Source organism: Zeugodacus cucurbitae, chromosome 6 (genome assembly GCF_028554725.1).
Source record: "Zeugodacus cucurbitae isolate PBARC_wt_2022May chromosome 6, idZeuCucr1.2, whole genome shotgun sequence".
In the NCBI taxonomy this organism is placed as follows: domain Eukaryota; kingdom Metazoa; phylum Arthropoda; class Insecta; order Diptera; family Tephritidae; genus Zeugodacus; species Zeugodacus cucurbitae.
In genome coordinates this window covers 42,725,620-42,739,397 of record NC_071671.1, presented here as the reverse complement: position 1 = coordinate 42,739,397, position 13,778 = coordinate 42,725,620, and the positions used below count along the sequence as shown (strand labels likewise).

The 13,778-nt window shown below is 34.3% G+C and overlaps 1 protein-coding gene across 1 annotated transcript; it reads left to right on the top strand.

Annotated features, from left to right (window-relative positions):
• The first annotated feature begins 2,908 nt into the window (after window positions 1-2,908).
• On the top strand, window positions 2,909-4,147 carry LOC105216065 (uncharacterized). Its single transcript, XM_011190340.3, has one exon. It carries the CDS (start codon window positions 3,040-3,042, stop codon window positions 3,937-3,939), a length of 900 nt encoding a protein of 299 aa, XP_011188642.1. The 5' UTR covers window positions 2,909-3,039; the 3' UTR covers window positions 3,940-4,147.
• The last annotated feature ends 9,631 nt before the right edge of the window (window positions 4,148-13,778 follow it).

The window sequence follows — 13,778 nt, the reverse complement described above, 5'->3', positions numbered from 1 at the left end:
AAAATAAATATAAATCCAAATATTGCGTAAAACCAAGTAGGGAACGTTTCATGCGGTTTTATGAAAGTAAAGGAAATCTAGGCATCACTTATGATAACTTTTACTAAAGAACTGTATCCCAAAACAAAATTGGTCCGCATTACATTTTCTTCTATATTTTCTGCAACTAGTTTGATAAATCGATAAAAAATATTTATCAAAATCCCTTTGAACTGATTTCTGAAATAAAAGTACAAATATTTTCAGACCACTTAATTCACACAAACCAAAAGTAATGTTACTTCAAAATTCCAAACGGTATTTAACAACACTGGCAAGATGCAACGGTATTTAATACTGTATACGTGTGTGTATGTATTAATTATCACTAGAAGACGACCTCAGAGTCGTTTAATACGAAAATTATTACGCGCAGATGTGGTATGGAATGCGAAACAATGTTTTCAAGCCTGCTTGCACTTGAATACGAGTATGATATGGGTGTGTGTACTGAAGAATATATTTGACATTTCGCAGTGTTGTTGTAACAACAACTTCATATTTTTCCAATCGTTCTAATTAATGTGACGCCTCCGGATTAGAGATTGAAAGTAATATGTTTGCTTCGTACGTATAAAGTCGTATTTTAGTGGGGAATTCCATAAATGGAAATATCTACGAATTGCCCGATAATGACGTATCATTTTAGATTGTGCACTTATATTATATTTTTCAGGTAGATAACTCTAATTTATATAAAACATTACTTTAATTAACCGATTTTTAGCCAAGCGAAATTTAATTACCAGATAGTTTTTTCAAAAAAAAAAAAAAAAAAAGACAAGACCAAAGTCAACATTACAAAAATGGATTAAATTTCAGTTTTTTCGACATATTGGCTATAAGGACACAAAAAACATTGATTTTGGGGTTTACAGTCATCTAAGAACTTAAAGACGGACTTATTCTGAAAAGCTTTGCCAAAGAAAGTTTACCAAAAAAGTCAACATTAAAAAAGTTAGAGACCGAAGAAAAATGTGCCTTTCTCTTACAATGGGCAACTTTGATGGAAAACTTCAACAAAAATTTTTGTATGAAACCATGATTGTAACTCAAAAAAGTAATGATGCAGTTCGACTCGTAGGACCCGAAATAGGGGGAAACCGTCGAATTTGGACTTGTCTTTTTTTTTGAATATCACAGTGTTATTATTCAAGGGTTATTTTTGTACGGAACTGGCAAGAGTATAGTCAATTGTCATAATTGACAAACTTATCTGATTACATGAATATTATTTTTTATAGAAAATATAGAGATTAGAGGAGCATATGGGTCCATTTCGCACATTTCCAGCAGCGATTTCCACAGAGACAGAAGAAAAGAGAAAAGATAAAAAATATTTCAAAAAATAATTTCGTCAGACACTCATCGCTCTTTAAGTAGTTTTGAAGATAACATTTGAATATATAACCATTATATTGGTGATGGATTTGGTTATTACGCAATTAGGTAAGTATGGTTCGGTTATTATAGTATTAAAGTCACGACCCCTTTTTAATTTGTTTTTCAACAAATTCATCTGGTACCAGGTTTAAGATTTTGTATACAATTTGATATTATACACCCATAAGTCCCTCCCATAGCCATATGATACAATGTCCGCCTTCTCTTTATTTACGTGCACTCCTTTTCTGTAATCTCCAATTTTATATATGTATGCATGTAATTTTTTCATTATCTCATTCCATGTATTTAACATATAGTCGAAATAAATTTTTATTGCTGTGATATTAATTGAACTTATTCAACAAATTTACAAGCAAACAGATATTTATGCACATGCAAGTACAGGCCATAAATTTAGCTCAGATTTCAAGTGTGAATAAAAGAAGTGAAAGAAAATGACATGAATGAAAAATTAACACAATTAAAAAATTGTCATTATAGGCGCTTATAAAAACACTTGCGACTAGCGCTACTTATTCTCATATATAAGTACATATATTATATATAAACAACAGTATTTATGTATATATATATCAGTATAAAAGTTGCAGTTCAATGCACGGAATGATACAAAAGGCAATGAAAGTAATGCTAAGCGAGAAATAAATAAAAATAACAAAAAAAGAGACACACATTAAGCTAAAAGTATATATGTATATATATAGATATATATACGGATACATTAAAGATGTATACATATGTAATAGTTGCCTGCCCCTAGCCTGTTTTGGAGATGTTAAAACATTCTTTTCTGAATCAGAAACTCAATTTGAATTTTTAGTCGATACCCAGTATCGTATACGATACCCAGTATATATATGGGAATTAGAAGTAAGAATGGCAATCTTAGAATTAATTTGAAAACACATTGTATCTCAATGGGGAACCAGAGCAACTGAAGAATTGTGTCGATATATACCTATTGGGTTTTAGAACTATTCATCATAGATCGGATTTGCTTCGGATCACTTTATACCGTTATTTTAAATTAAATTTTGACAAGACGTTATTTTTTATACTTTGTTTGAGGAAACAGTGGGCAGGGAGCCTGTGGACCTCCAACGTAAATTCTAAACGGACGAAAACATCAAAAACTCTGAAAATATCTAAGTAACGTGTTGGACGAAATTATAATGAAATTGTACAAAACGAGTTCTCAGTAGAACCATATCTCAACGCAATAAAAACAAAGGCAATCTAGATTCGAACTACATCTGTATCCACCATGTTCTACCGATCTCATCCCCAACTTTCTTATCCTCGGACAACCAGAAAAGGTTCGTTGGACAAAAATTAAGCGACCATTATTAGCCAAGTCTTCAAAGAGTTAATGTTTTTTTAATTCTAACGAATTTCTCCAACCAATACAAAAGGGTTAAGAAAATACATAGAGAAAATATTTCAGTTAGCTTTCAAAATTGATCCCCAGTATGGTGAAATAATAATTCAGTTTTCTTTATTGAATTGTCAAATGAAGAGTTTTTTATTTTCTATTTGTTTTACTATTTAATTTTTTATTCTCCAAAAAGGAATTGAAGACTTCACAACAAACAAATGCATAGAAGCGTAAAATTCTGTACTGGAAGTAATTACGTTGGTATTTATAATAACGCCTTGAACTGCATGGAAGGCTACGGGCTCTACGTATATCCCGATGGCAGCGAATATCAGGGGTTCTTTCGGCGTGGTCGCTTTCACGGCTTCGGACGTCTCACTTTGGCAGCACCATATTCCTTTACGTTCGTTGGGGAGTTCGATAATGGCGAATTGTCTATTATCAACCAAATGATCTATCCGGATGGTTTGATATTTAAGGCCGATTTTAGTGGTGGTAAATTAAATACGGCTGATTGGAATTATCTCAGCAAAGCCGATCGCCGCTACACGCGAGAACTTTGTATCGATTTACCGGCGGTAGTGCCTAATGAACCGATTTCGCGTTATGGTGCACGCTCACTGCAACCGAACAGCTACGACACTGAGGAGGGTATATTTGTCGAAAAGAGTCGTTTCATCACGAAAATACCACCACCATTTTATCACCTACGCTTTGTTAATTGTGATAAGGAGATCGATTGGATACGACAGTATTGCCGCCATGCTGATAGTGATGTACCCACCGAGCCAGATGAAGTTAGTGGGCGCCAGATACTCGATGCTAATGTGGGAGCGACCACGGAATTGGGTGAAAATCTATACACATGCACATGTAATACGGAAAAAGGATTGCAGCCGGCACATTTAGGAAAGTTTTGCCGCCGTGCTTTTCATAACCCCGACAATTCATCTTCTAGTTCACAATACTCGAGGGATTACAAAGATGCGCCCAGTTCAATGAGTACAAGCACATTTCTCGATTACCCGATAAAAATAGATTTGCAATCGCGTTGTGATAACGTAGTGGCGCAACTGCGCCTAAAGCCCAATGATCTCGGTCCAGATTTTTTCACATAGAATAAAATACAAAATATTCATCTAAATGAAACCACTTGAAGCTGTAAAATTTCTGCAATGCTACTCCTCAACCGACAGAGACACACACAAATTCTTATTTGTACGAATGACTTTGATAAGGAAATATACGCATATTGCATTTATAAGTTCTTCTGTTAATTATTAATTATCTCATAAAATAAATTTTCAATCAATATACAATAATGCATGAACCATTGAAACTCATTGGCCAATGAATTAGTGGACTTAACGCGCACTATTTTCTCTTCAATCCTTCCTGGGAGTATTCTACGCCTATAAAGATATCGGTATTCACAAAAACTCCAACATCAGAGGCTATACCAGTGTGACATTTTCAAAATATCGATTTTTTTATGTGTTGCTTATTCGATAGTTTATACTTTCAATAAAGCGGTAATATCGTATCTTGAATAGTTCTTGGCTGGTAGCGTTCTAAAAAGCGACCGCCCGCAGGTATAAGCAGCTATAGTCGAATCTTGAAACGCGTTTTTCTCGAAACGACATTTCTCAAAATTGCTGACATCTTAACTCAACTCAGAATTAAACTGAGTATACTTGAATATATTTACTATACAATGACCTACGATCTTTTTGAATGATTGAAAGACCATTTTTTACCTAAAAAAATATTTTTTTTTTCAGAACTACGCCATTTTGTCAATTTTTGATATTTTCAAAAATTGGAGGACAATGTATAAGAAATATATTTAAATTTAATATCCTTTTTGATTTTTTTGTTTCAGCAACTCATTCAGGCGGAATCATGTCAGCCGTTAGGTAATTTTTTTCCAAAATTTTTTAATATTTTTGTAAAAAAAATTGAAATATAGCTGAAAATGTATCATATTATGTGCAAAAAAACTTCGAAACAATTGATCGAGTGCTTTCTTTTAAAAAAATTCACCTAAATCGCCTAATTATTCATAGAATACACTGCACTGATTACACGTACACGATGTACAACGACCAATAATATAAATTCTTCGACCAAACATTCCAGCCAATATTGCTTCTGATAAAGACTAAGTTCGAGTCTAACCGAACATTTTGTACTCTCGCATTATTTGTATTATGAGAACACACAATTCAACCAATCAATTCGACATAAAGTCCATTAGAATAACGAAAAAAATATATATAATATCTGAAGGTTGGTACAATTCCTGGACCGATTTCAACTATACACTCATATAATTATACACTCACTTAATTTTGCTAAGATATCTCACATATTAACCAATATATCCCGTATATAGTCCACCGGAAGTTTGAAAAATCAGAATATGAGGTATATGGGAGCTAGGGGATATATTGGCCTGATTTTGTCCACTGACAGACGCACACTGTTAAAAGTAACACACTCCCTTTCTTTAGAACATCTGAAAGATTTGCCGATATGTTGAATAAAGAATTAGCCACAAACTTCGAGGCCCTTCGATATCTGGGCCTTTAAAAGTTTTTGCCCGATTTCGGCGATTTTTAGACGGACTATGCCAAAATTGAAATGTACTATTTTTGCGAAGTTTTGTTCAGATATCTTCACTGGTATTCTTACATATTAGAAAGTGAACGAATTAGATGGACTTCAAAATCGTAAAAATAGGCCTTATCGTACTATGCTTTTGGAATGCTAATGCTACGAACTGCATTTTATTGAAATTGATCGAGTAGTTTATGAGAAATGGTTTTTGGCCTTTAAATGGGCGGAGCCAAACTTTTTTAAAATTTTGTATATTTATAAATTTGAGTATAGCTCTTCTGTGCCATCTTTACCATGAAATTTAATGTTTCTGGCATTTTCCCTAACTGAATTAAAGCATTAGATGTGGTTATAATCCGATTTCGTTTATTTGTATATGTTTTATATTTATAACTCCATATACACTCTTTGCAACATTTTGCGAGAGTATAAACATTAAACAGACTTATTTGTTCTAGTTTCCACCTAAGATGGATTTAACTTTTTTGGAGCTAAAGTTGATTATCGCTACTAAAGGTCTCTCGAATTCAAAAAGAAAAACTTGTAATAATTTTAATTCATAATATTAAACCCGCATACTACGTCTGAAAATATTTAATAATACTAACTTTTTCAATTCTCAAAATACTTCTTTTAAGCATTTTTATATTCTCCCAACAAAAATTACTAAGAGAGTATTATAGTTTGGTTCACATATTGGTTGTTTGCAAGTTATAAAACTAAACGAGTTAGATATAGGTTTATATATATAAAATTGATCAAATTGACGATACGAGTCAAAATACGAGTGTCTGTCTGTCCGTCCGTCCGACCGAGCAACTGATAACTTGAGTAAAAATTGAGATATCTTGACGAAACTTGTTCCTTAGGACCGTGAGCGGGTTGCTTTCGAAGATGGGAAAAATCGGACCACTGTCACGCCCACAAAGTGGCAGAAAAAATAGCTGCACTCAGTTTTTTTTATAAAATGGAAAATGGGAGTGGCATCGCCCACTTATGGGTCAAAAACCATATCTCAGGAAGTACTCGACAGATTTCAATGAAATTCGGTATATAATATTTTCTTGACACCCTGATGGCTGTATTTAAGCTGTGACATCACTTATTGAAAATTTTCCTTACATGTTTGTCTTGAGGTGTAGCAGGCAAGCTGCTATCTTACCATTGGTGCCAATATCCGTTCGTCAATTTTTGGCTCATCGTTATTGAGGTTGTACTATACATGCTTTGGGTATATATAACGGCAATACAAAATGGCCACTGTCAGAATTCATCTTTTTAAATTGAAAAAGGTTCGGTTGGTGTAAAAAGAAAGAGCTCTTGGCTGTTGGCTATTATGACTTCGATTTTTGATGAGCCATGCCCAAGGACCCCAAAAACGGAACGTGACAAAAGTCCATATTCTCGTATTGATAGACTGCCGCTTGAGTATTTAAGACTATTCTATCATCACCGTTTGGTAAAGAAACTAACTGCAAATTTAATCGAGTTAAACTGTACCTGTGCCCATGCTCTCCTCTATTACTTCTCTAAACTTGTGTAATTCTGATTGAATAACTCATCAATGAGTGAAGAAACGCGAAAAATGCTAATTAATTTTTACCGTTCTTGGTTTATACCTCGACTCAGCTCGATACTATGTCACAAAAGAAACATATTTGATATTTCTCTCTTTTATAAACCATGAGGAGAGACATTCTCAATAAATTATATTTCACTTGCTCTTTCAATATACCGGAATACAATTCACTGTATTCTAACTGTTGAAAGAATCTTCTTATAATTACATAAGTTCTACACTACTTGGACGCATGCTGTTCCCGGAAGTGATATGATTGTGAACTTTACAATCGCACTTGTAATGAATCATTACTCAACTGAGCAATGACTGCCCGCACAGCTGGGTACATGGCTGCCCTTACTCACTTTAATTGAATTCATTTCAGTCAGCATATGATACTTCAATTACATTTCATTTCCATAAGTCAATCAAAACGTAACACCCAACAAACATAATCGGATTTATTAATTAATTATCTCCTTAAACAGTTCCGACTGAAATCAAATTATTAAAAAGCAAAAAAAAAACAAGAGCTGTTATTATTTTGCAATTCTTTTCCGGTAGCAATGTTAATCATTAATTATAAGCAAATATCATCAATGACAGACAATAAAAATTCTTTGCATAAAAGCTTATTAAACTTAATTACAGCACTTTCAGCAAAATATAGCACAATTACAACGCCAATTGACGCTATAACAATGCGAGATTAATTAATCACAATTAATCAAATGTATGAGCGCAATCGTTGCTTGTGCTGACATAATTTATCATTCGTACATTTCGCGAGCCTTGCAAGCCATCTTCTGCACATGTATGTGAGTTTGTACAGGTATTTAAAAGGTGTACTGTATATCGAGCGGCATCCAGCAGGGACAATGCACTGCCTAAGCAGATGTTATTCACCTGAAGTGAGTTTGAGTATCAGGCATAAACATTGGAAAATACAGGTTCGGAGCACACACATGGAAACATACATGTACTACTATAGTATTTGCTTTAGCATGCGACTCATATTATATTCTAATTATGCCTGTTTAAGTAAATATTTCTGAAATGCGCAAGCAAATTGTATAGATTTATTTGTTACAAAAAATTGTGGCATCAAATTTAACAAACAAAGCGCATTGTTCGTATTCGGATTAACTGGGTCATGACCTCATAGGTGATTGCACTTTACTATAACGACCTGTTTGTTTTATGACTTTAGATTGTTCTCATTACAGAGTAAAATGTGACTAATGAGGCTTAGTTGGAATTTAAGTAGTAAGTCATATAAAATATAATAATCATATAAGGTCATACCAATACTTTCATCTGATTGTTTGAGTTCATCAATAGTTCAATTTCAAGTAAATTGTCTCAAAATAGCACTACATTATTGAAGAAACCCTTCCCTTTGTAATAATTCACATCGTGAAATTTTGTTGGGTTACGTAAAATCGGAGAAAATGAAATAAATTGAGGGAGTTAGTTAACACTATGGGCATCTCAAAGGAACGTAAGTCATACCACTCATGACTTTGCTATCGATGAGTGCAGAGGTTTTTGAAAATTGATCAAAAAGACATCAACTCAAAGGACAATATGACTATGATCAAATGCAATAAGTTGAGTTTCAGAATGAAATATGAATTCACGTGGGTCAAATGGGTGGTTGTCGTTCGGTGAAAGTCATCTGAAGCTCCTTAGAAAAAACATAATAAAATAATTATTGTACATACATTATTGGCTTTTTTGAATGTCGAAGTCAAAGTCAGGCCCAAACTTTTCAGCCCATGCAGTAGGCTTACTTATTTGCTCGTCTATCTCATACTATGGCACGAAATATTTCATCTGAAATATACAGGCATTTTCTGCAAATCGTTTTCGGGCAATATTTTATATATAATATCTTTTCCTCTTTCAAATCGTTTGACATTCTCGGAGTCGTTACAATTTTCGGATTTCATATTCGGCAAGATGAACGATAGCGATTTTGAATCTAAATTAACGGTGTGTTTAAGAAACATTTATTACAATGTACGATATATATTTAATGAAAACCCATACATGTTTCCGGCACTCAAGAAGGTGTTTAGAAATAAAATAAGAATTCATTCATAGAATCATCGTATTTATGCTGAAAAACCCCTTTTTCTGTTTAAAAAAAATTCTCGTTTACAAATAGTTTTACCGTAGCTTCAAGGATTCCGTCAATGCATCCTATTATTCTTGGTATTCCAAATTTTTTCACAAAATTAAGTTAGGTTTTCTGGAATCCACTTTTGACATTTGAAGCTTAATCCATTTCGAACACAAAATATTTTCTAAAACATTAATCATTTCGGATAAAATTTTGGATCTGTGCTTCTAACCAGAGCAATAACGGTCCATGATAATGAACCTTCAGCGAAAAACCTAAAGCTCCAGTTATCCATGCTTGACTCAACTCAGCTTAGAAAAATTGATTTAAAAATATAAAAATTAAAAATAATTCTTATTTTTTGATCTAAAAAAATAAAAATCAAAAATAACTTTTATTTTTGATCTAAATATATAAAAATCAAAATTTAAAAATCATACCATATTTCGCATATAGTTCACCTAAAAATCATGATGGTGTAATCAAAACTTTTCTACGATGTTCCTTTATATATATATATTTGGCGTAGGAACCGCTTTAAGCGATGTCAATGTCGTCGCATAAATCGTACAGCTCATCGTTCCATCGTCTGCGTTATTCGCCGTTGCCAATGTTTAGAGCACCATAAATCTTGCGCAAAACCTTTCTCTCGAAAACCCCAAGAGTCGTCTCATCGGATGTTGTCATCGTCCACGCTTCAGCGCCATTCATCAGGACGGGAATAATGAGCGACTTATAGAGTTTGATTTTGGCTCGTCGAGAGAGGACTTTACTTTTCAATTGCCTACCCAGTCCAAAGTAGCACCTGTTGGCAAGAGTGATTCTGCGTTGGATTTCAAGGCTGACATTGTTGGTGTTGTTAATGCTGGTTCCCAGATAAACGAAATTATCTACAACTTCAAAGTTATGACTGTCAACAGTGACGTGGGAGCCAAGACGCGAGTGCGCTGACTGTTTGTTTGATGACCGGAGATATTTCGTCTTGTCCTCATTCACCACCAGACCCATACGCTTCGCTTCTTTATCTAGCCGCAGAACAAACGGCGCGGTTGTTGCTTCCGATGATATCAATATCATCGGCATACGCCAGGAGCTGTACACTCTTGTAGAAGATTCTACCTTCTCTATTAAGCTCTGCAGCTCGTATTATTTTTTTCAGTAATAGATTGAAGAAGTCGCACGATAGTGAGTCACCCTGTCTGAAGCCTCGTTTGGTATCGAACGGCTCGGAGAGGTCCTTCCCGATCCTGACGGAGCTTTTGGTGTCGCTCAACGTCAGCTTACATAGCCGTATTAGTTTTGCAGGGATACTAAATTCAGACATCGCGGGATAAAGACAGCTCCTTTTCGTGCTATCATAGGCAGCTTTAAAATCGATAAAAAGATGGTGAGTATCGATTCTTCTCTCTCGGGTCTTTTCCAAGATTTGGCGCATGGTGAATATCTGGTCCATTGTAGATTTTCCAGGTCTAAAGCCACACTGATAAGGTCCAATCAGTTTGTTGACGGTGGGCTTTAGTCTTTCACACAATACGCTCGACAAAACTTTATATGCGATATTGAGGAGACTTATACCACGGTAGTTGGCGCAGATTGTGGGGTCTCCCTTCTTATGGATTGGGCAGAGCACACTAAGATTCCAATCGTCAGGCATACTTTCTTCCGACCATATTCTGCAAAGAAGCTGATGCATGCACCTTATCAGTTCTTCGCCGCCGTATTTGAACAGCTCGGCCGGTAATCCATCGGCCCCTGCCGCTTTGTTGTTCTTCAAGCGGGTAATTGCTATTCGAATTTCTTCATGGTCGGGTAATGGAACATCTATTCCATCGTCATCGATTGGGGAATCGGGTTGGCCATCTCCTGGTGTTGTACTTTGCCATTGAGCAGGTCGGAGAAGTGTTCCCTCCATAATCCCAGTATGCTCTGGACATCCGTTACCAGATTACCTCCTCGGTCCCTACATGATCGCCTCATCTTTTCATAAAATTTTCGAGCATTACCCATGTCGGCCAGCTTTTCAAGCTTTTCATACTCACGCATTTCGGCCTCTTTCTTTTTACGTCTGCAAATGCGTCTCGCTTCCCTCTTCAGTTCTCGATATCTTTCCCACCCCGAACGTGTTGTGGTCGATCGCAACGTTGCGAGGTAGACAGTCTGTTTTCTCTCCACTGCGGAACGACAATTCTCATCGTACCAACTGGATTTTTTGCGTTGCCGGAGACCAATTGTTTCGGCTGCAGCGGTTTACAATGAGTTTGAGATGCCGTTCCACAGCTCCCTTATATCGAGATGCTGATGAGTGCTCTCAGAGAGCAGGAGTGCAAGTCGAGTAGAAAATCGTTCGGTGTTACTTTATGTTTGATTTTTTTTATTAAAAATTGTAAAATAACTCTTATTTCCGGTCCCTGATTTTAACCGAAAACATTCAGGCAACACTGGAATAGTGCCATAATAAATGTCAACGCAACTTAGAGTTCTGAATTCAAAAGACTTTGAAGTCAAGTCAAGCGTTCGGTAATCAAATACATGCAAGGCCCATCAAACAGATCTTTTATGTGACAGTTCTCAAGTCTGGCTAGGTCAAATCAAGCATGCATAACTAGACCTTAAGACTTGCCGCCAATTTTATTAAATTACGTATTGGACGTTTCTCTGACTAAAGATTTACTTTCGTTGAGTATTTCTCAAAATGCATGCTTACTTAACCGATAGCTGAAAACAAAGCTGAAGCAAAAAGAAACCATCACAACACATAAATGTCTATAAAAACATTGTTTCTTTAATAAAAACTGTTTAATTTCAAATTATTTAAAATTGTAAACCAATGAATTATATTTTATTTGTTTTGTCAAACTGTCCCAAAGAAATCAGCTGTTTCGAAATGAAATCCAAGGCCTTGATGATGGTTCGGGCTAAATTTCTAAATTGAAATTTGGGTTTAATGCATGAGTAGCTAATGAATTTTTCGCTTAAGATCAGGCATTCGCGAAACTGTAGATAAAGTTTTAAAGTTGTGAAATAGGATTTTATGGTGGATTCACTCAATATACTATTTACAATAAATATAGTGAAATTGAACCCGAAGAAATCGTTTGGTGTATATGTTGGATTGCGCCTTCATGAACTTCATCTGAAAGCGAAGGTCATTAAATTGTTATTTGAATGAAAAATTAATTGTATATTGTATATACTATATATAAAATTTTGCTTTTATTTCGATCTGAAGCGCCGTTTTTCCTCAAACTGGTGAGTCAAATGAAACGCGTAATCGTATAATGCAAATTCTTTAAGTTAAACTTTGCTGATGTATCAAAATTTAAGATTTCCATATCAAGGTTCGAGTATGTCACTCGCCAAAGAAATGAAATTATCTCGTCATAATAATCACTCAGCTTGATCTTCTTTGACTTTCCTGTAACTATCATATCATGACCATAAACATTTTAATAATTTTAAATATTTAAAAACGTTTTGAATACGTGACTTACTTTAATTAACTGTCTCTTCTATTTTCCCATGAGCTATTTGGTTTACCAATATTACCCAAGTAGTTCTACTACTGCGAGTATTTTATGAATCACCCTTCAATTCTTTCAAAAATAATTACGTAGACTCTCACACCGTTAAATATAATTTCAACTGGTTTAATTAAACGATTTTTGTTAAATTAAATCCGAAAATACTTGACTGGCGGTTACTCATCATTATGACTGCTACTGGGGCTGAGTACTCATGAATATGTATGCAATTTTTTGCAATAAAAGTAAAAATATTTAATGCAAATTTCGCATTTTGTTGCAATGCAAAAACAACAACTGAAAGTGCAGTTTTCAGTTCAAAATGTATTGACACTTAAGTATCAATCTACTTGTTTCACCAACTTACGTAATTTAATGTTTCCTATATATTATTGCCTAATGGATTTATAGAAGAAATCTTCGAAATTAAATAATATGGTGGCAATGGACTTGATATGGTGGATTAACCGCAAAACACAAAATTTCTGTGTATGATGTAATCCAATAGAGGAACAGTAAGATATGTTCTTATCGTCACCTAAAATGCAAAAGGCCGTAACTAACATTTTTAGTATTTTACAGGAGAAGCAAAAAACGTTATAGATTAAAGACTACTTAAAGCTAAATATCCAAATTATAGATTTAAGCTTAGAAAACAAAGACGGATTTGTTTCTGAAAACCAAATTAATGGGAAAAAAGCAGTTTTTAAGAAATGTTAGTTACGGCCTTTTGCACTCTATTTTTCTGAAACCAAAAAGCCGTAACTACTTGAAAAAAAATTGTGTATAAAATGAAAGCAATGGTTAAAATAAGAAAATGTGTTTTTAGGCTGTAACTTAAAAAGTTTTTAACAAGTTATGTCTTTTTGTATCTATTTATTGTAAGTATTTTAACACGAAAGAAATTATTTAATTAATACATTTAATTCAAGAAAATAAAATTAAATTAAACTGGTTAAGAAAACAAAATAATTCATTTGAAAACAACAAAACCTGCGGTCAATTTGACCCACTTATAAAAACTCCACAAATAACACTATTTTATTGAAAGTGTTCATATTTTTTTATTTGAATCAACTTAAGTGTATATTGAATATAGAAAATAGTTGAGATACGTATGTTTTAACGGAA

Excerpts from the sequence above, each read along its gene's own strand:
- LOC105216065 (XM_011190340.3), top strand. The coding sequence starts at position 3,040 with ATGCATAGAAGCGTAAAATTCTGTACTGGAAGTAATTACGTTGGTATT.